The sequence below is a fragment of the Aquila chrysaetos genome, chromosome 1 (genome assembly GCF_900496995.4).
Source record: "Aquila chrysaetos chrysaetos chromosome 1, bAquChr1.4, whole genome shotgun sequence".
Classification (NCBI taxonomy): domain Eukaryota; kingdom Metazoa; phylum Chordata; class Aves; order Accipitriformes; family Accipitridae; genus Aquila; species Aquila chrysaetos.
Window position 1 is genome coordinate 68,152,585 of NC_044004.1, and position 27,371 is coordinate 68,179,955.

The 27,371-nt window shown below is 36.6% G+C and overlaps 1 protein-coding gene across 2 annotated transcripts in view; it reads right to left on the reverse strand.

Moving 5' to 3' along the window:
* Window positions 1–10,620: 10,620 nt before the first annotated feature.
* EDNRA (endothelin receptor type A) overlaps window positions 10,621–27,371 on the reverse strand; it is a 35,000-nt gene continuing 18,249 nt past the window's right edge. For both annotated transcript variants that reach the window (XM_030021451.2, XM_030021442.2), the window contains exons 4-8: window positions 21,488–21,686; window positions 17,448–17,600; window positions 15,136–15,269; window positions 14,620–14,728; window positions 10,621–12,679 (exon numbers count right to left, since the gene is read on the reverse strand). In XM_030021451.2, coding sequence (XP_029877311.1) covers window positions 12,539–12,679; window positions 14,620–14,728; window positions 15,136–15,269; window positions 17,448–17,600; window positions 21,488–21,686 — 736 coding nt within the window. In that variant the 3' untranslated portion in view covers window positions 10,621–12,538. The remainder of the gene's footprint in view (window positions 12,680–14,619; window positions 14,729–15,135; window positions 15,270–17,447; window positions 17,601–21,487; window positions 21,687–27,371) is intronic.

A 27,371-nucleotide genomic window follows, 5' to 3' on the forward strand; every position in this document is an offset into this window, starting at 1 on the left:
GTAATGTGAAGTTCTATTGTAATAATGAACTTTCACAGACTTCTCACTAAGAACACTGAATAAAAATACCACAATGTCTTAATACCAACAGTTTAAAAGAAGAGAGTTATGTATGTCTTCAGGTGATAGCTTGTATATAATAATATCATTAGGTAGGCAATGCACAAATTTAACACAAATAGTCTAAACAGAGTACTAAAGCATGGAAAAGCAGGAAATCAAACCAAACATATACTGCTTATCCAGGAAGGCAGTGATATTGGGGAACTGGAATACCTGGTTTTCTGCAATGATATTGCTGTAACAGATGTATTCAGAATTTGATGGAAGGAACATAATCAATGGAAATAGTGGGATGTCTATGTAAGAAAAATATAATGGGTTCTGTCAAGGGAGAATTGATGTCATGTGTGAAATCAAAGATAAACTGTATTAATGAAGTAACAGTCCCTCTATACTAAACCTGCAAATCTAATGTACAAACAGTGCATAAGTAGCATAAAGATAGTAAAAAAGGTCATTTTCTTACTGGCTGAACAGTATGGCCACAATGACTGACGTATTGTGGGAGGTGGGAATGCTGTGAGGGTACGGACACACTAATAATGGAGCACTTCAATTACATGAGGTAGAGTGCATAAATGTAATGGGATAATGCACTGGGATGCAATGCTCAAACTTCCTATGGTATTGTACATGTCTGCTCTGGAATAGAAATCAGGGAACCCACAAGAGACGGCTGAACTTGATTGTGGCAGTTCACAGGACTTGGGTAAAATACTGCTATCAAAAACAAATTTGAGGAACAACCTGATGAAGAATAATAAATACTTTTCCAAGCACATCAAGACCAGACAGATAGCGAAGACTGACATGTGTCAAAGGTATAAAAGGAAGCTTAGAGAAGATAAAGTCATAGCAGATTAGCTAAATCCATTGCATCTACACTCACTGTATTGGAGCATAAGTAGCTTTCCATAACAAAACTGTCTTGATAGTGGTTCTAAAGATCTGATTTAAACCAAGGAAGAGCTTATAGGTCAAATCAACAAAACAGTAACAAATCCCGGGTCAAAATGGTATTTACCTAAGTATTTCGAAGAAACTCGTATGGTGAAACAATGCATAGCAAACATATGCTCGGGGAACAGGGGAGAGGGAGAGAGATAGATTTCTGCATGAAACTACAGATCAGTAAGATAAAGTCTGTATTCAGGAAAACAGTGGAACCTATAATGAAGAATAGAATTCATGGCTGCATTGCTAAACATTACATATTTAGAATAATCAACAGGACTTGTAAAGGGAACTTACAGCTCACAAAATTATGTTCTCTGAGAGTGTCATTGAACATGTTCATGAGAGTTGTCACGTTGATATAATCTATTTGGATTTCCAGAAGACTTTTTACAAGATCCATCTTCAAAGACTTAAATCAACTAAGTTTTGATGGTAGAAATACAGTGTTAGGAATTATTACAGAGGGATAAAGAACAAAATAGATCATGATTGTGCTGCTGCATCTAGGTCACATTGATCTCTCTTCCATCCTTTCCATCTTGAAAATAGCATAGTAGAACTCAGGAAAATACAGAAAAGGGCAAAAGATGATCAATGGTAGAGAACAGCTTTCATACAACATAGGAGTAAACAGACTAGTCAGCCTGAAAAAGACATCTGAGTCTATAAACTCATGAGTAGCAAGGTAAACAAAGAGCAATTGTTTACTGTCTCTTAATACAAGAATTAGGGGATATTGAAGGAAATTATCAAATGGCAAGTTTATAGCATAGCCTCACACAATGTAAGTTAAACCACTGGATTCATTGCCTCAAGATGGTATGAATACTGAAAGATTACACTGGGTCAAAAAGATAAATTCATGGAGAAATACCCATCATTTACCCCAAATGTACCAATTCTCACCTCAGTTTGGTGAAGGCTTGGACAGTCTACCAGTGAAGTGTTACTGTATGCTTATACTTACACCCTTCCCGAGGTGTCTGCTATTGATCATCATGGGTGACAGGAGGGTCTGACTCAGTATAACTGCTTTAGGTTCTTATGATCATTGATACAAAGAGAGACTGCTCATATATATACAAAATAGAGCTGACTCTTGTGCTAGACAGGAATGTGTTAATTTTACATAGAGAGTTCTAAACTCATCTATCTTTATATCATTATTTTTTTCTTGTACCATTTTTTTAAAAATTATTTTTACTTTTGAAGGACCTCTCAAGAAATTGGCTTGTCCACTCCCTAAACTATATGCTACTAAAAATGAATGTTTTAAATCACGATTGTATATTCTGAATGCAATTATTCCACCTATAATCGCACTACAGTCACATATTAAATCCCTACCTTGTGACACTTAATGTCTCTATGTATTCATCCCAAACTGCATTTCTCTTTTTTGCTGCCATATTTCAATTGCAAAAACATCACTTACTTGGTGATCACAGTCACCTGGAGGTCTGTTTCCATGATTCCATCTTCCCATTAGAGAGCAGCTTCTGAGTGTCTTTAGATGTATTCCTTTCCTTTTCCACAAATTGATACCATTTATCTTCTGTCTATGTTTATCTCCTTTCAGAGTTTAATCCATTCTATGATGTTATTATAAAATTAAATTGATTTACTTCCTTGTTTATAGTAAATCCTTCATCTTCTAAGTCCTTTTTCTTTTTAAAGTAATACTTGTGAAAGGTATCAGGCTGATTGACCTAAAATGTAAATTCTTTAGCTACACTGGGATCGTGAACAATACAGCAAGAGCTGTAAACTCCCACACTGTTAAATTCCACACATTGCTCTGTTAATACACTTCAAGTTTGACCTAAAAGAGCTTTTTCTAGGCAGCGTTTATATTGGTGAAATTTCTCACGCAGCACTTCTGCAGCTCCACAGGTAGAAACAAACGTTTTGTGGTTGGTTTTTTTTTTTCTTTTTCTTGTAAACCTGCAATTTTGGACAAGCTAGTTTATGTTAGACTCCTCTTTAAGGATAAATTCTGTAATTAGAGTCCAGAGTAGATTTTGGTTTCTGGACCTTTGTTTCTTTCCTGAAATTCATAACAGAAATCATGACTGCCAAAGCTATGGTTGATCTAGTTCTAAATTAATTAATTTGGGTACCTGTAACCATTAATTGTAGTAGCACATTATATTGTTCGCTGTGCTGCTGAGTTAAGTTTAGGCTGTCTAGGCTGAGCTTTTTGTCTGTGTAGTGAGATTGCAAATACCAACTCTAGATTAAAGTTAATTTGGCTGTATCTGTTTATATCTGTACTTTGACAGCTCTCGAACTGTTTGTAATAAAAATACTAATCCATTGCACATTACATTAGACTTCAGAATCTTCTATACTATGTATATCTAAAAGTTAATTTTTTTTGCTTATTACTCTTAGCTTAGTATAAGGATTGCATAAAACCTTTTGCTTCCTTGATGTGACAGAGAAGCATTCATCTTTTCATTGATCGTGATTCTGAAGAGACTTTGAGAGAAAAGTTGTGGAAAATTGATAGAAAGCCTTTCCTGAAGATGGAAAGCTCATTTCAATACCAATATTTAATTGTTTTTTTTCCCCATTAATTTTATTCTGTTTCCTATAGTCACCTGCCCTACAACTGTTACATTTTAATTACTTTATCTTCAGGAACTACCCTGACAATTTAAGGTATGTTCACATTGGAACTTTTGGTATAGGGCAGTAATACTGAAGACCAGCATTAGGCCCGGATAACGTTAACATTTGAAGTAGTGGAAGCAGTCAAGAGTTCAACATAAGTTAATTCATGCTGCTTATTGACACTGATAAGTCAGGGACAAGAAAGGATCTCAGAGAGAAGGACAAAATAATGACAGAGAGGTCAAGGACAAACTGTAAACACTAAGTCAGAGAAACTGGAATTCAACACACAACTTCCAATTTCTCTAACCTGTGTATTAGACTATTTAGAGAAAGTTTAGTTATCTTTTGATTTGCAGAGTTCTCAGGGTTCTGCAGAATTTGGATAATGAAAAATGTTAACACTCCAAATTTGTTGTAGATCACTACTTATCATCAATCTTTTAGTATTAAAAACATTATGAAGTTTCATTTTTAATGTTTTATAAAATTGTTATGCAACCTATGTTGCCATGGGCTTGCAGAGCATAGTTTTGGAAAAAATCTTTAGAGTATTTATACAACACGTAGTTGAAGCAGCATTTGGAATAGATTTTCAGCTCCCTGGTGAGCTCAAAATTGTTCTTGAATTGCATTGTTTGTTTATTTGTGTTGGTCAATCCCTTCCATTTTCCATCTTGGCACCCACTGTAACAAATTGTTGCTAACATGTCTGGAACTGTTAACCAGTTCTAGGCATAGCATGGCAATTTGGGTTACAAAGTAGTGGTGAAGTAATCTTACTTGAACTAAGACATAAAGAGTATATTAAATTAATTATCTGTATTCAATTTTGAGACTCAATAGGGAAAAAGTTAACCAATTACCCAATAAATTAAGCATTCTTATTTTCAATTCAAGAGAAGGATTATTGAAACTCACTAGCAAATTAACTAAAAAGTAATCTACTATTACCAAGTGGAGCTTCATAAGAAGTATGTCAGGTTGGCTTAGTTATAGAGAGCTCCTTTTCTCGTGACATCTAATTCTTTTTCATGTAATACATTTTCCATATTATTTTACTTGATTATTTTATTTGCATACAGAACAACATTTATGAAATCACAAACCTGTGGCAAAAACTGCAAAGTGGGAATGACTGTACGTGGCAGTTCTCATGCAGTGTTTAGTTGGTGCAAACTGTTTTCCCAAAGCCTAGAAAATACATCCTTAGAACAGCTAAATATGTAATCAGCTACAGAAGATGAAATCTTCTGGAAGGAGGCAGATCCCAGGGGTCTGTATATCAGGAGAATTGTAAAGGTTTTCAGTTTGACTCAGTAGGGTAAACCCCCACAGAGATACTTTTCTCTCGTATACATCAACTTCTTCAGGAATACAGCATACTACATCCCCTGCAGTAATAAAAATTGATCCTGTGGTTCCTCTGACATAGGATTGCTATATTTCTGAGAGATATGTGCTCACACTATAATATGTCCACATTGATTTCATTGTGGACCAGAATTGTTTCAGTAAAACTGATCTGCATAATTGCAGTAGGCATGTCAGGGATTTGTTATGTTAGGATATTCCAGCCAGCTGTACATTTCCAGTATCTGCCTGAACAGTGAAGAGGACACATGCAAGAAGTGCATTGACATAGATCATTCTATTGGTATCTGTGCGATAACTTGTATAAGAGTTACATCTTGGAGTAAGGACAGGATCAGGACAATACTCTGGATTTTCAGAATATCAGTATTCTATAGTGAGGATTGTTACCTGCAAGTAGACAATCTTCCTGTTCTATTCTGGCCACCTGTCTCTGGTGGTGGAGTGGTGTTAGAGGAGAACCCTGTAATGTTTAACTTCCTTTATTAAGCTGATTTTATGGGAGGAAAAGTGTGCCAAAGCTTTTCTCACCTGAGCATATGAGGAGATGATAATTTTGCAATTACTCATGTAAGCCCCACAGAATCTTTTACTTCCATCCTGCTTAGCTGTAATGGGCTTAGTCACACTGCCATTGTTACCATGCTGATGGGTCTCCATCACATACATTCTGACTGAAATCCCAGTCCTACTGAAGTCTGTGGGAACTTTATCATTTCCTTCAGTAGATTCAGCATTTTATCCCAAGTTACCCTTGAAACTTGAAAGTACTTTAATAGCTCATTTTAACTTTGATTGAGGTGATACCTTCAGACGGCGAATAAAATAACATCCTTCTTTATTTTATTATTTCAATCAGTGTAGATGCATTCAGTTCTTATGTGAGCAAATTATAATCTGGGGTAAATAAGGCTAGACTGGGTAAGTCTTGATGCCATTTTCATACTTTCCAAGCAGATTATAAAAAAAAAAAAATAAACCAAAATTGATAAAACGTATAAAAGTCCTTAACTGGAAACATAAATTAGTTACAAAACACAGAATTGGGATACAGTTCATATGTAAGACCACTTCTAGTCTGAAAAATTTGGAAATCTTAGAAACAAATTTGATCTTTCCTTAGCTGCTTTTTTATACTGAAGTTGTAGCCAATAATTGTACTTGTAGATTAACCTCATGCCTTTATCCCTGTGGTATTTCAAACATAAGCTTAAACAAATTTGGGTGTCCAGGCTAAATTCTTGTATTTGTTATGAAGTGAATTTACCCAATTTTCAAATTTACTACTGTGATAGTCTCTTTTCTAGAATATTGAATATTGAAACAAGCTCTGATTATTATGAATGTATTCATTCTTTTCTATTTCTCAACAAGCACTTCTATGTTAAAACATTGCAGTGTTTGATTGCCAAATGGGCTATTCACATCTTTGGTTATCATAGGTTAGTCATATCTGGTATGGAAGTGCTTATAGTTAAATTACACTTTTTTTTTTTTTTCCTGCTTTCTCTCTAAATGGCTCACACTTTTTAAGAAAATGGAAGGGAAGATCAGGGGGGTTTGTATATAAATGCACTTTATGTGGAAGAACAGCCACTGGTTAAAGTTCTGTGCAAGCAAATTTTCTTATATACAAATGATCATAAAAAGGAAATAATTCAAAATTTTATTCTTTGATTTTGGAGTATTCTTGGCATTGGAGTTGTTGCAGTTCATTTGTGATACAGGAAACCCAGAAGATGCTGGATATTTCAAAAAATTTTAGCCAAAGACTTTTTTGCCGTGCAAGAAGGCAATGTTAGTTAACACTCAGTGAGGCATCTCCCTTTCTTCACAATTATCTCTGAGGCTGAGATGTCTCCTGGAGCTAATACTTTAGCTAAACATTGCAGGGAAATCAAATAACCTTGCATTGGATAGTTACGTCTTCCTAATCCCCAGAATTTAGACCCATTTTATATACTGGACCATAAAGATTTGTAGCCCTTAGAGTATTTTATTCCAGCTCATGAGACTGTGGACATTCTCACTATTCATGTAAACATCTACTTTTTAAATTATTATTTTAATTGTGGTTGAATTAGCAAAATTGATATAGTTTCTTTTTTTTCTGGGGAAAAAAAAAAAATTTCCACTGGTATTACTGAACTGTAGTATCCATTTGTCCCAAGAGTACTATGTTAATTTTCTGCTTAAAACTTGACTCTAAAAATTTGTGACTTTTCTGGTAGTGTGGTTTAATTGTGCTTCTGTATTGGAATATACCATGTATCTGGAGATGGATCCTTTATTAATACTGTGTAGATATTTGAAAGAAAGCTAATCGAAATGTGTACTTTATTCACAGGCAATACCAAGGAGGCCACTGTACAAAAATTTTGGAGGGGAAAAGACACAAAAACTTTAGACACAGAGATTTCAATAAATATGAAGTGTGGCTACAGGATGGCACAGTGGTGTCTAGTAATGATGGATTTCTAATCTTCCCCTATGTTTAAAATATATGGCAGAATGCATGTTCTCTTGGATGGCTTAGAAATGCTTCTTATTAATTGTTTTGGGTGCTTGATTCAGTAACTTGTAGACTCAGTCTTTTTACTCCCAATTACTAAAACAGCATAAGATTAAAGTGAAGGCCTTATTCTGAGATGTACCAAGTATTTCCAGATCATTGATTTCAGAGCAGTTTGCAAATATTCAGTTACTTTAAGAAATGTGGGCAGAGTGCTGCTGATGAATGGAATAAATTATTTTTTCTTATCAGTTGTAACACTTATTATGTTGAGGTTTATTGTAATAATAAGCTACTGTAACTAATGAGACTGCAAAACTGTGACTCAAGCAACAGTTCATTTCAGAAGCAGTGGTATCTGTATAGGGAAAAAGCTGATTGTAGATGAGATACTAGAGGTCAATTAATTTCATCTTCCTTTAGGGAAACTGGAGATGACCTACATTTTTTTTATTTAGTTCTTATCTTCCTTTCCCACACTTGGAGTAATGATAAGCTGTGTTTCTTTTAGAACCACATTTTAAACACGCCTGCTTTTGGTTGGGTTTTTTTCCTATGCAACTTGGGAATTGTTTCTGTTCTGTAAACTTTTTATGTGGCTTCTCTTAGTCTGATTTTGGAGATAATTGCCTTTATTTAGTCTTTGAAAGGGTGAGGAGTGTAAATGAGGAATACTTCACTGAGCCAAGCTTTGCACAACTGATTGTCTGGAAGAAATTTTGCAAGGCAATGTTAGCATGCAGTCCAACTGTGTTTCTTGTAATGAAAATGCATGCTTTGCCTCAGGGACATTTGAGCAGAAATCTGTTCATACAAATGCAGCAGAATTTGAATTTGTACCATGTCTTCTCACAAACTGAAACCCATAAGGCTTCACAGAATCAAATGATGTATTAACAAGATTGTGGTAAATATGTAAACGATGAGAGGGAAACAGAACAAAAGCAAGTAATTCCACAAGCAATGGAACTTACAAATACTGGTTTCGAAGAATTTGTGTGTTGTGATTTTATTCTCAGATGTCTTACAAGTTGCAAGCTCTGATCAAAGCCTTTTCTGCATCTGAAATGTTCATAACATCTCTATCGTGAATTTGTTGAGTACATATAAACTCCATTTCAGCAATTTTCTGCATAGAGCACAAGTAGGATCTTGTTCTTCTACTCATCCTGCAGTTTTTGTGAAATTCTCTGTAATTTCATAATGACGATAACTCTATTCTGTAAAATTTATTGAAACTGGGTGGGGGTTTCATAGTTGTTTTTGAAAGATAGAGGGACAGACAGGTAAACACCTGAAACTGACTATATTAAAAGCAAAAATAAACATATTCAGACATGACAACTGCATAAGCCTCCTTTCACAGAACCAAGCTAACAATTCTGTCAGGTGAAATTTATGATGAACTACTACATTGGCACTTTTTTCCAAAGCACAGGAGCTGGCTAGGTCAGGTCTGAAGCAAAGTTTCATATGTAAATAAATGAACATAAGCATAAATGTAAGTGAAAACCTATGTATGCTGTATCTTTGAAGCAAATGAGTATAAAATATACCAAAGAGGAAATGTTTTGTGAGGTAGTTTGAAAAAAATGCATATTGAAAACAAGGAGAATAACTGGATTCTAAAATTAAAGAAAATTCTGTGAAGTGTTTGAAGTTGAGATGTAAGACTGCATATAAGAGGAAACAGTCAATGAAATTATACACTGACTGGACTGAAAAGAGTTGGGAATTGTGAAGTCCACAAAAACAATGATTGTGATAGTTAAATAGATGTTGATTATGATGAACAGATGTTCCAAAAAGTGTAAGAAATTAATCTGAAACTTGTGGAATAGAGATCCTGTCAGCTGCAGAGAAAAGCTAAGCTTGATTCAGCTGAGAGGAATGCAAATAGCAGACATAAAAATGTCCATAAAATAAGAAGATGGAAGGACACTTGTTGTGGAAAGTTGTTCTGATGCAAAAGAGAAAGCAGCTTCTGTGCAACAGCAGAGGAAAGTCTCAACTAAACCTACACTGGTTTTGGTGCACAAAGAGAAATGCCAGAGCACCTTTTTGCAGAACTTGGCAGGAAAGGGAAAGGTTAAAATTAAGTCTTGTTGAATTTCAGAATTGTGGAAGACTTTTGTTGGCTCTTTTGGAAAGGTAGCTTTTTCAGAATTGAGGGTAGGTACAATACTAGAAGGAATATTTACCATTATCGGTGGGCAGAATAGGAGAGAATTTAAAAACCTTAGGAAGTTTTACAGAAACAATTCCCCCCTCACCATAGTTGCCACATCCTAACACCCTTTGTCCTTATGATTCATTTGTGAGTGGGAGCAGCAGCCACCAGTGAAAATACAACAGAGCATGCATGGCAAAAAGGAGTCTGAGACCTCCCCAGACCTCACTTGTCACTGTTACTTAGGCTCTGTCTGTCCTTACACCAGCTGAAGGAGATGAAATGAGGATCACCAATTAGTTTTTGCAGGCTTTGATGCCTAAGTAAGCTTCCAAAAATCATTCTAAAGCATTCTAGAAAACATCTCTCACATCTGTTAGATACTTTACCCTCTTTTTTTCTTTAGTTAAAGGTTTTGTATTTTATAATGTTGCCACTAAGGTCAGTCAGTTCTTTGGGGAGTAGGAAGATGTTTTTTCCATCTAGGCCGAACTGGCTTAAAGTATGCTTTGTGTGTGCGCATGCATATATCTTTGCCACGTAATAGAGCCAGCTATTGGTTTGAAAGCAATAGATGTTTGAAGTGTTAATGCTGGAAGGAAAACTGTTAGCTTTTCATGACTTGTGGTTGGTATCAGTGCTGGTAAAGCCTAAAAATGGTCCATTTCAGAGTCTGAAACTTTTGCAGGTAGATGGTTTTTTTTGTAGAAGTTAAGAGTCTGGAAGTTTCTGTCCTGGATTGTCTCTACTGCTCACTGTCTTATGTAGACAGGTAGAAAAGATTGTCTCTAAACAACCACATTAATGATTTGCTGGTATACTATAAATTTTTTGGTTCATCTAACCATCAGATAAATAACAGAAGAGGGGAATGCACACAAAGCTTTTTCCTGCCTTGAAATAAAGAAAGGGCAATTTACAGCTTAAATCCATTTCTCATGTCTGTTTTCTGTTTACTTTTATCATCTGCTCAATACATTCTGTCAAAGAAGCAGTGAAGTTATCAGGATGTAAAGAGACTCGGTAATTCAACCTTCTCAAAGGAAAGCATTGTTACTCATTTACTATGATTTTTGATACGGTTTGAGGATGAAATGTTTAGAATAAAATTCAGCCAAGTCTCATTCAATACCATGCTCTTAGGCACTACTACAGAGCACTGTCAGAAGACTGTATTTAGGTTTATAACATATGAACATAAATTTGTATGTATTTATACATGCATATATGTCACAGAGACAAAAGCACACAAAAATACATAAACCAATTTAAAGAACTTTTTTTTAATATACTTTAGAAGATTTGTGTGAATGTAAACATTTGGGAAACTCGTGCAGCAGAAGTCACTGTAGGCACTAGCATTTTGACCTCATAAATAAAAATATGCAGGATTATATCTTTCACTTGAAATGTAATGGATGTTTAAAATTTTGTGGAATTTTAATTACTGCTTCTTAGCCTGGCACAACACATGCTACAAATTTCCTAGCAGATTTGTGCATGAGGCATATTATATATGACAACACACTATTTAATTCCACTATTTAATGAAAGGCTACCTATTAAAAATTTTTATAGCCAAACAAGGAATCTCTTGCCATGTAACCATAATGGATGGAAATAATAAGTAAATCACCAGTTTACATGTATGCAAGCAATATTTTCTATATATTATTCATAGCATTTGTATGGTTAACAATTCTAATAAACTATCAAACCCCATTAAAATCTTTTAACATTGTGAGAGTAAGACAAAGAACTCTGCAAGCATAAGGCACAAAATACCCTTGTGCACATCCAACTGTTAGGGACTTCCACAGTTCTACATTCACTATGACTATAAACTCATGTTCACAATGTGTAAGTAGTGTTCTGCATAGTTGCTATGATAATAACCATATTCTCAGAACTCTTTGGACAGCTGTAATAATGTTTCACTGTGTTCCACTGACCCTCATTTTGACTTAGATTTAACACAGCTACAGTCTAAATAGATTAATAGGTTCATATAGTTTAAGAATTAACATGGCAGGTTAATTAAAAACACATTGTAAGGTGCCCCTTTGTGGGCATCTTTCATTCTTTTTGCTGATATAGATTATGTTTATTATGGTTATTTTGTACAGAGCATTAGAATAAATAACACAGTATAGTACTGTATTATTAATACCTCTTTTTTTGGTATTAATCTGTGCTTAAGTGCCAAATGTTTATGCTACTTTAAATGGTCATTTCCTATTTTTGAGTACTGAAGTGCTACAAAGGTGAACTGCCCAGCTAATGTCCTGACCCATTGTAACATAAGTAAATAAAATACTGGTGTGGACCAAAACATTTTCCAACATAAACCTGAAAAACAACAACAACAACATGCAAAACATACTGGTGAATGGAATATATCCACCACACAAATAAAAGTTAAAAGACAAATGGGCAGAGAGAAAATATAGTCACAGACAGATTCCATTTTGATATCTTCTAAAAAATTCCAGAGTGATTAATTCTAGGTGACAGTCAGGTAAAAAGATTGTATTGTACCAGTCAGACACTGGACAGTTCCTGCTTGGTTCAGAAGAGCAAACCACCTGTGTAGTTCAAGTCAGTTTTTTGGTGTCATAATCACATCAATATCATTTTCAGAGACAGAATTACCATCCAGTGGATCTCAGTCCATAGAACATCACAGTTATAGTCAGTCAATCTACTCAGTCACCTCTAGAATTAGGTACAAGGGTGTACATGTCTGAATTGATTATGGAACAGTCACTGGGCTTCCTGCTGAAATAGCTTTGTTGTGACTTTTTTTTTCCTGTTTGATTCTGAAGTGGTATGAGAGTCCTTAATTTTCAGTTTATGCTGTCTTTATGGCTGCTTCGATCTGTATTGTGATTGTTTAATTCCTGATTTTTCCACTGAATGCTTGTTCCATTCATGGGCACCGAAGTCACTAGACTCTTAGATTGGGAGCAGCAACAGCAAAGACATGACTGGAAATTTAAAAAAAAAAAAAAGGTTAACACAAATCTTTCAACTCTGCAAATTGCCAGCCACATTTTTCATTCAGAAATGAACAGACGATTCTAGCTGAAGGGAGTGATAGCTGTATGCAGGCAAATTTTTTATCCTAGGATGCAAACAATTCTTGTGATTAAACATCACAAATGCAGCAAATTAGGCCCAGCCTGTGCCACTTAAATAAGAAAAATTTTCACAGTATCAAAAGGGAAATTTGACTAAGGTAAATAGATTGAGAGCTGGCAGAACTCAATACATATTGTAAGAGCTGGGTTGGGTTTTTTCCCCTCTTTATCACTGCACTTCAAACTTAGGGATCAGTGTGCTGCTTAGCATGTAAAAGAAAAGAAGAAAATTCCCCAGCCTGTGACGTAGGTCTCTTCTCACACCTTAGAAGAATATAAATTGTTTAGGAAAAGGGATGGTGAATATATTGAGGTGTATAATTTTTCACCGTTAAGAATAGATGATCATTCAGGATCATACTCCCAGGTTCTTCACAGGCTGGTATGTTCAGTTGTATTTTCTGAAAGTAGCAGAAAGGATTCTTCAGCTATCCTCCCCTCCCTTCACAAAAACTAGTGCCTAATTCTATGTAGATGGAATCTCTACTTTAGGAGAAAGAGTTAGGGCCTCAGAGGAGCAACAGCAATATCAGCAGTAGATCCATGACTTCTGTGAACTCAAGGAGAAGGGAGTGTTACAGAGAGGTAAAGCCAGACTTAAGATATATGTGCTATCTGTGGGTGGGTATGTAAAATAGCAACAGAGGTAGGGTGAGAAACTCAAATACAAAATGGAAAGATTGCCTGAATTAATGACCTTGATAGTAGAAGGGAAAGGGTAAGCTATACTGAGAAGCTGGGAAGGATTAAATAATAGCTGAAAATTCTTTAATTAGAGTTGTTGGATGGTAATTTTATTCGGAAGGACAAATGGGAAGAACGAACTAATGACATGAGGAGCAGCCTGGTAGTATGCACTGTTACCTCTCCCTTTCACCGGAGGACAAGTTCAGGTATATTATCCTCTCCACAGTTCCCAAATGAAGTAGGGGACTATAAAAAGCAAAGCTGACTTCTTATTTATCATGTGAAAATGCTTCCTTGAAATACTTCGTAAGTCTGAGCAAGCTACAGACAAACAGGTATTCTCTATTCTAATAACTTACTACATTTTTTCAGTAGCTTGAGTTGCCTATCTGCAGACTTAAAGTTTAGTGGTGCAGTCCTGTTGTCTTTTATTTTTCTTTGCAGACAAAGCTATTTCAGTCTTCCTTTTCCATTTAATCACTTTCTTTACCACTATATGCTCCCATTTTCTTTCTTCCTGTATTGGCTTTGTTAGGTGCACTGGGACTTGCAGAGGCACAATGTCACAAGGAAATTATTTTAGCCTTAAAATATGTTTTTATGTGTAGGAACTGGAAAAATGCAGGCAAAAGCCACAATGCATATTTAATTGCCAAAGTCAACTCAGGTGCCTGATTTGGTAATCAAGCCTGAAATTTTTAGTTGTTAATGGGATTGTTTAACTGCAGACAGTTTGGTGTCCTATGTATGTGTTCTTTGACTTCATCTGGAGTGGGAAATATGTTACAAACAAATTCTATTTCATGTACGTGTCACATGCAGATAAATAGTACTTACAAGAGCATGTCTATCTCAGTTTACATGTTTACATATGAGGACTAAGTCAAACTTATTTACTGGTTTAGCATTTCAGATAAAGTGGATAGTTCTTCTTTCAGTTTGGTATGTGTGCTATGTGAGCTGCTAGCTGGTAAACTAGACAATTTATAATCTTTCATTCCTTTGCATGCCTCATCTCCCAACTGCTAAAAATAGGTAATAACTGAGTGGTTTAATACAGTTCATTAACTGGACATAAAATCTTATCAAGATGATCTTACCTGGAAACAGTTTTTAAACTTCTTGCTCACAAAATACAGAGCTATTGGGTTTATACAAGAGTTCATGGTTGCCAGGTTGATGCTGATATAATCCAATGGCAGCAAGAAACTAAGCAACAAAAGAGAAAGCAAAACATTTAGACTCTTCATATACTGTAGAAGCATCCGTGCTCTTTGTGGTTACAATCTCTTCTGTCACAGAAACTAACTGACTCTTACCTAACTCCCTCAATCTAATCTTGTACCATGCCAGGTCTGTAAGAATCTGTCTCACAGAAGTTCATAAAAGCTAGAGGGAAGTGACTGCAATGGTGACAAACAACATTTATTGAAATTATGCTACCCCATTAAAACTGAAATCCCTAAAAATGGATACAGCTGAAAAGTCATAAAGCCAAGTTTTTGTTCTTCTAACACCACAGTTGCATGCACAATGGCATTTCTCACATAAACTCCAAGTGTGCGGCATTTTATTTTTCCAGTATAAACAACTGATTGACATAGAAAATGAAGTACCTGAGCAGTTCACATCTGCCGGGGTCTCTTTCATTGTATACCATTTTCTTCAAAATTCGGCTCAAATGGAGAGGGAACCAGCAAAGAGCAAAAATCACTACTAAGCAGAAAACTGTCTTTGCAACTTCTCGACGCTAGAAAAAGAAGTAAAGATAACTATGACTGAGTGCCTAATTCATATTGGTAGGTGATTGTAGTGTAGTGATGTTGGCAGCAAAGAAGTCTAGATAAAGCATGCAAGGATTCCCAAAATGCAGCTTCCAGACTATCTGATGTCCCTAAACCATTTTTTATGGGGCTTGTCATGTTCTTGATTCTGACCATCCTCAACAGAATCTGCTCATCACTGAGACTGGAGCAGCTGGAGGACACAGGTCATTGCCAGGACACTGTAGATGTTAGCCAAGGAAAATCCACAGCTGGTCTTTCCTGAACCTGATTACTTTCCCAGCCCTTCTTTTTCCTCTACACTGGATTAGTTTTCTGGCAATCCCTCAGATAAACCTCCTTCTTTGGAAACATGCATAATCTGCAAAAGAACTTTTTCATGTATGAAGGAAACTGGGATCACACCTGCTTGATAGACCACTTGTACCTATTCTTTTATGTGGGGCAATCTGTAAACCCAAGGCACCTAAATCAATTGGCAATAGAAGTCCCATTCAACCACGTACCTAGTCAGGTTGTCAAATTCTCTCTGATGTATTATTTTATATTTAGTATGCATCATGTTACATAAAGAGATACTGCGCAGTATATTAATTTTGCTATGTGATCCTTTCTCTGTGATCTTGATGTTCTTAAGTAAATAGTTCCTCTACAAACAAAATTTTAGAAATGTCTGTATTGCAGATTAATCTCATAATACTTAGGAAATAATTTCAATTTAATGGATATTTTATATGGCTCTAGAGATTTACAGATGTTTTAGTGGATTTTTGACAAAGCATACCAGTGGTGTTTGGTAGGCATGGATTTGATAGAAGCACGTGAAGGGGTAAGAATACCACTTCTGAAACTGCCACTGTAGTGTAACAAATAACAAGCATTGCAAGGCTCTGCCATTAAAAAACTTAAAGTCAAATGTGTGATTACAGTAAGTCTTGTTAGGCTTTGAGTATTACTATTATTGTTTCTTCTTTCTTGTAATACCAGTTTTTATCAAAATACGAAAAGGATCATGACTAGCCATTAATGTGGACAAGGCTGTAGGGAAGGAAGGAAGGAAGGAAGGGCTAAAAGGTGATAGTTAAAAAGACAGGCACTTGTAAATTGTGCCATAAAGTCATCCATCCTCCAGCAACCACTCTAAGTAGCTTGCTGGTCACGGCACATCAGGATGGGAAAGCTGGAGGGTGGATTCCCCCACCCAGTACATACCATTCTAGTTCTAATGGGTGGAGTAGCTTGCCTGTGGCCTTAGGACAGACTGTGTTGCATGCCCTGGGGCCTGATGAGGGGAAAAAGTGAAGCATCTGCACAAGGGGAGGATTTTCCAGTCTGCCCTGATCTGGAATGAACCAGCAGAGGAGGAACCCCTGAGAGAACTCACTCTGATGCAGAGGGGACTGCTTTAGGGATTCACATCTGTGAATGTGGAGTTTGAAAGAAAGAGTGGAATTTGAAAGCAAGAGTGGAATTTGAGGGGCTGACGTTAATGCGGGGGGAAAGCTACAGATTGTTTGTAAAATTTCAGTTAGGAATTAAACATCAGACAGTGGTGCAAAAACAGCAAAGTGAGATCTGACGGTTCCGTGAGTGACTTTACTCAATGATCGTTTGTACTGTCCTCCTGTTGCTCTTTTCAAAGCAGCTACAGCAGTGGTACTGCAACAGTGCAGTAACCCTGAAAAAAAAAAATCCACTCTATTCTAAACCAGGTTATTCTACAGTTGCTTCTTATATGAAACTAAAGTTACATATCAAAGTGTGCCAAAAGTAGGGAGGACCCATGAAGTCATATCTTTATGAATAAAAAGAAACATTTTTTTGGCAAATCTTTGTAGTTAAATTTCAAAGCATTTAGCCAGTAGTGATCTGAGGTTAAAGAGCAGGAGAGCACAGTAATCATACATACTTAAGAAAAGAAAGAAACTGGCTAGTTTCCTGAGCGTACTGTCTTCAATACCTCCTTATACTATGATTTAGTCTTGTGTTCTGGGCTTAAAAGAATACCTTAACGTCATAAATAACCTACATCCTCACTTTCTATTTCTGTAATTTACTGTATTCAAGTACACTTTGAAGCATTTCTAAGATAACCCAAAGAAAGAAGAACAGTATTTTCAAACAATGGTGTTCCCAATATTTACCTGCTTAAGGTGTTCACTGAGAGCGATTCTCAAGTTGCTGTTTCTTCTGTTTAACATTTCACAAGTCATTAGCGTATAAAAGATGGCAGTACATGCCAGTGGCATGCAGAAATAGAAACCAAACAGCCACCAATCCTTTGCATCTTTGTAAAACTGTTGATAAGATAAAGAAAAGAGATGATATTTTCTTACTATTCAGTGGAAAGTACCACAGAAAGGTCTTGGAAAGTGTGATGGTACGCTGGTATCTGTCTATTGGTAAACAGCACAAACGATGTAAACTTCCTTATTGTTGATCTGTTTTGAACCAACATCAAAATGGGAATTCTGACAATGTAAACATTTATTTTACCTTACAGATAGCCTGCCTGTACCTTTGTTGCAATCTCTCTTGGGTTGAAATTAATTTTTTTTGGTTGTGTTTTCTGAACGTTTAACACTCATTCATGAAAACTAAAATCCAGTTTCATGAAAAAGACATGCCAAAATGTAGACAGTGTCAGTTTGAGATAACAAATCTTACTAAAAGCCTGTCTCAGGAAATGCCATTTACCTCTACAGCTTCTGTCCTGATTCCAAAAAAGGAAAATTCAAAATGTCCTGTAAGTTTAATCACCTTTTGTTATCAGTGAAAAGATTGGTAGTTGGTTTGCTTATGTACTGGGCAGATAGGAGCCACTTCATAAGTGTTTGTCTGATATATATGCAAAGCTTAAGACCGGTGGCTTCTAGCGGTACAGTTACTTTTAACCCTTTGCCTGCCATTCATACCATTTGCCTTTTGTGACAGGACACTGAAGGACTTGATAGAGTAGTACTTTGCTGTGTAATTTTAAGCGTTAGCTGTGATTTAAGCTGTGGTTTAAGTTAATACATTTATGTATTATGGGTAATACTACATTTGACAAAACATTTAAAGTTACTCTTCTGTAGACGATTATATTTTCAGACTTGAGAAAATGTTGTATCTTGGTTTTTGACTTTGATGCTTAGCCAAAAGTGTGCACTGAAATATGACATTTTAAATACTTCCTGTCTCTATGTTATTAGTCACTGAGATGGATGTGTGTAAAAGGGAACCTTCTTTCTCACAATCTTTCCCCTAGCTTGTTTATTCCTAGTGGATGTGCTCTTGTAACATCACAGTTCCCACACCAAATGTCAAAATGCTAATAACTGAGGATTATATGAATCCTGTTTGAAAAAGTCAAACTTTTGACATCTTGTTTACTTTTAAAACTGAATGGTACTAAACTTTGAAAGATGAAAAAAATGGATGCAATTAATAGACTAGTATTTAATAATGTTGATTTTTAAATCTGTTTTAGTTACACTAGAAAGTTGATTTACTAAGAAAAGGGAACGCTTTTGATTTTTCTCCCTCTGCCCTAACACAACTGCTTACAGAGCTCGCTAATTTAGAGTATGCTGCTGGTATCTAGGCCACAACCCCACCTCACAGGACATTTTGAATTGTGTTGATTAGCTTGTTTCCTCCTCCTCATTAGCCTCATCCCTATGTGAGGAGGGGCTACAGTCTGCTGCATAGTTGCACTCTCCTTGGGGCCACAATTTCCCCTACTGGGAATAGAGCTTCTGCCAGCAGAAAACAAGAAAACAATATGCCTCATATTTGAAGAGTTTGTACTGAGGGGAAATCTAATTACCACTCTTTCTGCAGAGAAAAGGATTGCTAATACATGGAGACAATTATCTTTTCCCTGGCAAATTCCTCCAAGTCAGACTAGAATCATATTGGTTGGGCAGCACAACAAAATGTGTACTCTGAATCCATGCTATGTTTACAAGGAAAACTTTCTGTCGTATCAGTCTAACAGCTTTTGTGAGCATTGCCTGTCAGTCAAGAAAACACACGCATAGAGTTCTGTGTTACAGCCCTGACCAGCGCATCAATTCTGTATGAGGACCTGGCTTTGTGAGGTTGTAAAACCTACAAGAAAACGTCTGTAAATGATTAATTGTGGAATCTGAGTTTCACAAAGCTTACATCAAAGCACAAAATTGGGTTGATTTAAGAGAAGTAGACATTCTTTTGTTTGTCTTGAAAGCCCACATGGAACCGGTTTTCTACAGGAAATGTGCATTTTAAACAAGTTTCCTAGTGCACTCAGCCTCTTGGGAATCATGGTCTAGCATGAATCTTTTAAGTCTTTCAAGGATAGCTTTAAACATGAATAAAGCTCCTATTAAAAACAAAATTTAATTATAAGTCCTTCCCAAAGTTTAGTAATTGTTTATTGTGGTGTTTGTGGTAGTAGATACTATAGTTAAGGTTAAAATGGTATTTCCATTTTAATCTCATGTTTGTACTTGCTTGCAATGCATTGAAACACAACACTCTCCATTTTGACTGGCACGTCCAACATTTACTCTCTGCTTGGATGTAAATGCTGGTTTGTCTCCTTGAAAATCAAACTGGTGTGGGGAGATTTGGAGCTTTTGAATTATGCAGAGCAAGTAAAAGATACTAATTCCTGCTAATAAAACAAAACAAGCTGTTCTACTTACCACATTAAGAACAGAATAATAATCATTAAACTTAGCATGCCTATGGAAGACCTGAACTGTAGTGTTTTTGAGAAAAGGGAAGAGAAAACTATTATTTTTCTTAGGGACAGAAGTGAAGATTGTGCAGGCGCATTTGTGGAGAAAAACAGCTATTACAAAAGGGAAATTTGCTGCAGTGTGCATTTCATAAATCATATTCTTCTAACTACAGTATCTACAGTCATATAGTCTGTAGAGTTTAGAAACAAAGGTATAGTAAGTCCTGGGGAATTCCTCTCCATTTTCACCTGCATTAATTATTTCCATTAGGGAATTTCTTTTGTCTTCTCTTGCAATTGTCTCTTGCTCTTTCTGCCATCCCTGCAGTCTGTGTAACCCTGCCAAAGTTGGGGATGTTCCTCTGAAAAACTCTAATCATCCACACTTTTTATTTTCTAAATTTCCTAGCTCCATTTTGCCCTATCCTTCCCAATTCCAGCCCAAGCCACATCCTGATCCAATAAAAGAAGAAGTGCCAGACATTAAAAAAAAAGAGAAACTTGCACTCTATCATGAAAAAGTCTAGTCTGGAAAAAAATACGGAGTTTCCCTCAAGACTTAAGGCATTGTACTGTCTGTCTTCTCTGACACAAAACAGAATATTACTCTTTTTTTATTACTGGGTGAATGGTGGCTGGCCCTTCTTTGGGTTCGCAAAGAAAAAATTAAGATACCACTTTCCCATTTTCTCAGTGTAAGGCCAGGCAGAAAATCACTATCCCCCTCTGCAGTAAAGATCTATTAATTCTGTAGTGACTACTCACCTGACTTGCTTTGAACAAGCTAATGTAGGTATTGGCAACTGTTAAGCTGCAGTAGCACAGAGGATGAGGGCTATGAAACATGCCAAAGAAGCCTGGTATGTCTTAGGCACTTCTCTTGCTCTTGAGTAGCTGTATCTACATGACAGCTAACGGTGCCCAAGCTACCTAGGTTGGAGATGTGAGTCCGTCAGATTTGTAGTCATGATTTTTTGTAAAGGAAGGGATTATTCTCTGCTTGACTTTGTACGTGCATATAGAATAGGAGAAGTTATGTTAGATCATGGCCCCACCCTTTTCTTTATCTGCCAAAAGAGCTGGCTACAGCATGCAAAATGATGACTAATCATGGTAAAACATGGGTTTTGACAGTTACAAGCTCCAAGGTGTTATACCTAGAAACACAATACCTTCCAAGGCTCTGGCTACCCTGATACATCTCTTGATTGTACTTTAAGCAGGCCCGAATTGCAAATTTCTGTATTAAGAATCCTCAGCAGTGAAGAAATGAAAATGTTGTAAAGTCCCATTTAGTATCTCTGGCTGAAAGTAGAGACAGGTCACTGTAAATGAAGGATCCTCTTTGCACCAATATACATTAGAATACATTTTGCACTTTAATGGATGAATAAAGTGTATTATAATCCAGTATCTCAATTGTCTAACCTATATAGTGTGGATTCCAGAAAGAGAAGAAAGGATGTTACGTACCAACATAAAACTATTTGTAGGATTGAGCATGCAGGTAACATAACCTTCATCCTTGTATCTGAAAGGTACCACAGCAAAACCAATTGCTTCTGGAATAGCCAGTATGAAGGACAGAAGCCAAATGGAGAAAATCTCAATAGCAGTGATCATAGGGATTCCAATTCCCTGAACACGGCTCCACGAGGCAACTGCTCTATACCTGAAAGAGACCAGTATAAGAGGCATTAGTTTCCAACCTTCAGTTTCTTCCTTAAATTGAGACATCTTAGACTTGCATTGCTCATTTTTTTCTGCCTGTTCCAGGGGCTCTGCCAGCTGTCAAGCCACCTAGGACACAGCAGAGCTCATGAAACGGGGTTAGCGGAGAGCTGGCTGCAACTGTTCTACTTAGGTACAGAACTGTGTGGAATTCTGCAATGTGGACTACGCTAATGATTTCTAATTAAAGTAGGCAAGGTTTGTGAGGACAGACTGTACCTTCCACTAGATCAGCTTACATAACAGAAGAAAAAGAGCTTCTAGGCACACAAGCCATTCTAGTGGATACAAAACGTCTATCTCTTTCAGCTACCTCAGCTGTAATAGCAGTGCTATCTGAAGTTGTCAGCTTCCATGCAATGAAATACTGTGAAAATACTCTTCATTAAATGAAAATGCATTTCTTCTATTTACACTACGGTATGTTAAAAATACTGGGTTTATGCAGCATATTCTGTATTTGCCTTAGACTACAGCTGAGTGGTAGTTAGGACTTTCTGACAGCTATCTCAGCCTCTGCATCACCTTTCTGATGAGAAACTGAAGCGCATGGGTAAGAAGACTGAATGTGGCAAAACCAACATATTTTCGCACTACTTTATCCCTTATATAGCAAGTTGCTCTGTAAAAAGTGGAATTATTGAAACCTGCTTTCCTATGTGTATGTGTCTCAACTGTAATCTTGGTAAAAGGTGAGAACTCTTAAAGAAGTTTCAAAGATGGCCCATGCATTTCTCCTTTTTCCTCTTCCTCTCTTTACCTTCTCTGTCCCTCCAATGCTGGAGGATTCTTGTTACCAGACTGCAGCCCTTCCCCCAGTCAGGGAACTGAGAGTGTCTTTCTCCTCTACTTGTCTGCCAGTTTTCAGGGAACTTGTAGCAATTTATCAGCTTTGAGACCTCAACCTCTCTGCCAACTCTGGTCAACAGTTATTTGGAGAAGACTGATAGGCATACAATACAGAGTACAAACCAGTCCATAAATAAAATTTTCAGTAGCAGACTTAACTGTTGTCTAGCAAAAGCTGCAGTAAACGAGTTACTTAGCATTTCTAACAATTTAGCAAAGACAGTGCTATCTAAAAATTATGTTGGAGAGCTTTCTGTCATTGGTGATGTAATAGTTTCTAAACTGTTTATTTTACTTCCCCAAAATAATAGCACCTTCCCATTTGGAATTACAGTGCTACATGGATATATCATGGCATCCAGTGGTGAAATAGTCTTTAGTTGAGGAGAAAAAAGTCAAGAAGGGTTGTTCATCTGCTTTAAAAAATGTCAGAATAAGAAGTCACTGAAGCAGTTTATATATGGTAGGGAGCGGTGTCATTTTACTGACTACAGCAAGTATTCTTTTCTTCCTCAGACATACCCTTATTTTCTGCTCCCTAGACTCCTGACAGATACATTTGGATATGTGCAGCTGCCACCTATATTCTTAACATCTTTCCAAGGCATGAGCCAAGGTTAAGCTTTTCAGAGAAAAGCAAATGGGGAGGGGGGGTTGTAGCTGATGACAGCAGCTAACTGGAGTACAAAAGGGCATACCAGCAGGCACAAGGAAGGTGAAAGGTATGGGGAAAGGAGATGCTCTCAACAGACCAGGAGGACACAATTTGTAAGTATGTAGGCTCTGAGTTGCAGGGATTGGTGAGGTTTGGCAAGGGAAGGAAAGAACAGGGGAATTTAGATCAGAAAGCTTTAGGTTGGAGGACTAGGTTGTGCAAGGATTAGGGTGGGATGGTAGAGACGTGATTGGAAGGAATACAGGGTTTTGGCATGGGCTTGAAGGCTCAGGCATAACAAGGGTTTAAGGAAAAGAGTAGTTGAGAACTCTGGGTTAGGATGCTTTGGGTGTACTGGGAAGCAATGGATTTTGAATTTCTGAGATAGAAGGAATGAAGAGCTTCTGATGGGAAAAAACATTAGTTAAGGGATACAGGACCTAGGCTACGGAGATCAGTAAAATTTAGAGTTATTAAAAGGCTTCCTCACCCCTCCTCTAACCAAGACACTAATTTAGGATTCACACACATAGCATTTCTTCTGATTTCCTGTATCACATCCCCTTTTTAGTTTGGAAGTGTGCTTCTTAACAGGATGGAAGACTTGTGAATGAAATCCCCTGCAGCCTCGATGTTACAGGAAGGAAGACCCATGAATGCAAGATCAGGCCGTAAGCCCCTGACAAAAACTTCAGAAAACATTATTACAGAACATCACTGGAAGGTGTCAGAGCTTTGTATGCCGTCATTCTTGCAGTAAACAGACTAGAAACTTTTGCTTTGATATCTATAGCAATATCATACACAGTGTAGTAACAGGTGTACTATAGACAGGTTCTTAGTACATAATTTTAACAGAAATGTATGTATAAAGATTTTGAACATACAAAAGCAAACTACATTTTGGACTTGCAGATTAAAAATAAAAACATCTTCTAAAGGCATCCTTATCTTCAAAGAATATCAGAAAGGAGTGAGGCAATGGTTCACTCATGGGGAGGAGGTCTATGAGGTTGGAATTCTGAGAGCATCGAAACAAATAAACTATACTGAGATAATTGAGAAAGTAACATTCAGCATCATATCTTCTCAGACATATTTATTCATATTAAAATTCAAATTTAATTTTAAATAATTTGTGATCCTCTCATATTTAATTTTACCAAATATCAAATATTGGCTTTAATGACTAAATGGAATACTCATAGAAACATAACTTTTCACACAAATACTCAAATATTTGTGAACTTTGGAAATTTAACAATCAATTTGAAGTTTACTTTATACTGACTGGCAATTTTATAGTCTGTCCCATCAGCTGCACAAGGTACATGATACTATCTCATCCTTGACTGAATGATGTTCTTAGCAAACAGGGGCATGTAGACTGTACATATTTTTCAAGAAATGCAAAGTTTGTGTTGTGTCACCTGTGTAACTATGTAAGTGTCAAGAAATGGGTTGTAAATTGTGAATCCAATTCTTTCCTTTCTTGCATTTTTGTACCTGTTCTGTTTGAGTTATGTCTGTTTTGCACATGAGAAGATCAGTATGCACAGCAGTAAGGATTTGGGTCCTGTATCTATTTTATTAGCAATTTTTTTCCATTGACAATTAAAATAACTATCAGATAAGGAATTATTGACTGAAGAATTTTATGAATTATTTCAGCTAAAGCATAAGAAGCTCAGTAATTAGATCAGAATTTGCTGAATGCACATTACCCTGCAATTACTTGGTCTATTTACTCACTGCTGTAAGAATGATTTGAAAAATAGTGGTAGTATAATGTTTCAAGTGGGTGTTCTGTGAGTTATGTAATATATAGAATCTTTGTCTAGCCACAAACCTCCCATAATTAGGAGTGGGAAAATACTGCAGGGTTTATTTCCCTCATACTTAGAAAATACAGGATGTCTGCCAGGGAACTGACATAAAATACATGCATCGTGCATTACATTTAATTCTCCAATCCAAAATCTCTGTATATGTGTTTTGTTTTACTTTTCTTTTTCCTGTTTGTTTCCCTTTTGTCTCCAACCTTGTCTAAAATATTCAGTTCCTTTCCAGGTCATTTCCTTTTCTCTGTTTAATGCTGTGGCTCCTCTTCTCCCTCCCCTTTTCATTTTCTACTGCTCATGCATGTGCTGTCAACTTTAGTATATTGTGCCTTTCAGTTGCTCTCTCTCCTCTGTTTTCTTCTTCTCCCTCTTCTCCCATTCTTCCTATTTATTCCAACTTGCCTTTTTTTTTTTTTTTTTTTTTTTGCAGTCCTTCCTGCTACTTATCCTTAGAGATTCACAGTATTTAAGGACAAGGGATCATTACATCATGAAGTATACATACATACAATTAAATATTTTGCACTCCTATCTAGTTATAACTTGCTTAAAGCATATCTTTCAGAAGGACATCCTGTCTTGATCTGAGAATATTAGGAGCAGGACACCTTCGCCTTTCCTGGGTGTAGTTAATCACCCTCATTGTTAAAATGTGTACCTGATTTTCATTTGGAATCTGTCTGGCTAAAACCTTGTTCTATAGGTTCTTATTATATCTTTCTTTGCTAAGCTAAAGACCCCATGGATATCTGATACATTATCTGTATTTCAGTACTTGGATATTATGTTTAAGCAGCTCCTTAAGTATCATTTTTGATAAGCAACAAATTGAGATCTGTAAGGTCACTGAATCATTTTTGATGCTTTTCTATGCCCTCTCCATGATTTCAGCGTTCTTTGGTAAAGAATAATTCTAGAAATCTAGTTAGCCTTCCAGTATTGGTCTCAGTAATGCAGCATGGTTGTGGTTTTCGCTGTGGCTCACATTAGTTTTTGGAACAATTTGGATTAATTTTACTATAGTGGTATCTAATCAGAATTAAAAAAGAAAATGTATTGTGGGCTTTATGAAACGAAATCAAGGAGTATGTGAAAATTAAATTACGGGCTATAGCTTGTCTGTGAACTCTCAGTCCCCTATGCTTGCTGTCTTACAGAGTAGGTACTTTTGTTTCCATGTTCCTTTTGACTGCATTAGAAAATTAGTTGTTGAAATGGCCCACTAGTATAACATATTTCTGTCCTGCAAGTATCATCAGCCCTTTACAAGAAGGAAAAGCGATACAGAAAAGATAAGAGACTTTATCAAGGACGTAAGAAGCAGTCACTGTCAAGATTAGTGTCAGAACAGTTCCTAAATGACACTACTACTGTTGCTGATATCAATCTATTCCTCTTTGTTGTTAGAGATCACAGCTGTTCTTCATTTTAAAGATAGCCAGCAGTATGTTGATTGCAAAACTCTTAATACAATAAAGCTCTTGGAGCTTTGTTTCAGTGGTAAAATATTGACTTACCTAATACACTTACTGGAAGTTGGGCCAAATGAAAGTACCTACCTACCCTGAGATTACTGTTCTATACAATTTGGTATGCAGAGGAGGCAAGAAGAGGGTGTATACATATTAAATGAGATCCATATCTTCATTCTTCTTCTTAAAACCATTTCTTCATCAAAATCATTATGCCTGAGACATAAGTAAGAGTAAAAGCTCAGGAAGGGAAATATCCTTCCTCTTAGTCACAGTCAGACACTGTTTAGAAAAAGAGTCAGACTACTGTCACCATCATGACCTAGCGTTTAAAAATGCCTGAGAAGCATCTGAAACAAATGTGAGCTTCCTCTGAAGGGTGAATGGCTGGCTTGGTGTTTTCTGTCAGCCTCTTAAAACCCTCTCCACCTGTGAGTGGACATTGTTGCCCTTGGGCATGCACAGTTAAACCTTAACACACTGTCAGTGCAAGTCACTTTGTGTGAGGGGCAGTAGTAATGACTGGAGTTTCACCGTAGGGTGTAGTTAGCACAGAAAACAGTCCTTGTAGGAAAAAAAATATCTTGTTCTAAATTAGGCTGTAGTCTGCAAGAGGGACAGGAGTCAACAATTATCAAAGCTGTGGCGCTTTGAATTCATTACACCAATTGACTCTATCCTTTTCTACCTCTTAGAAAGCAATTCCATATATAGACACCCAAAATAACTATCAATGAGATAGTTTTCAGGAGCTTTTTAAAGAAAAAAATAACTTGCCTCTAGATCAGAAACAGTCCAACTGTGACAGC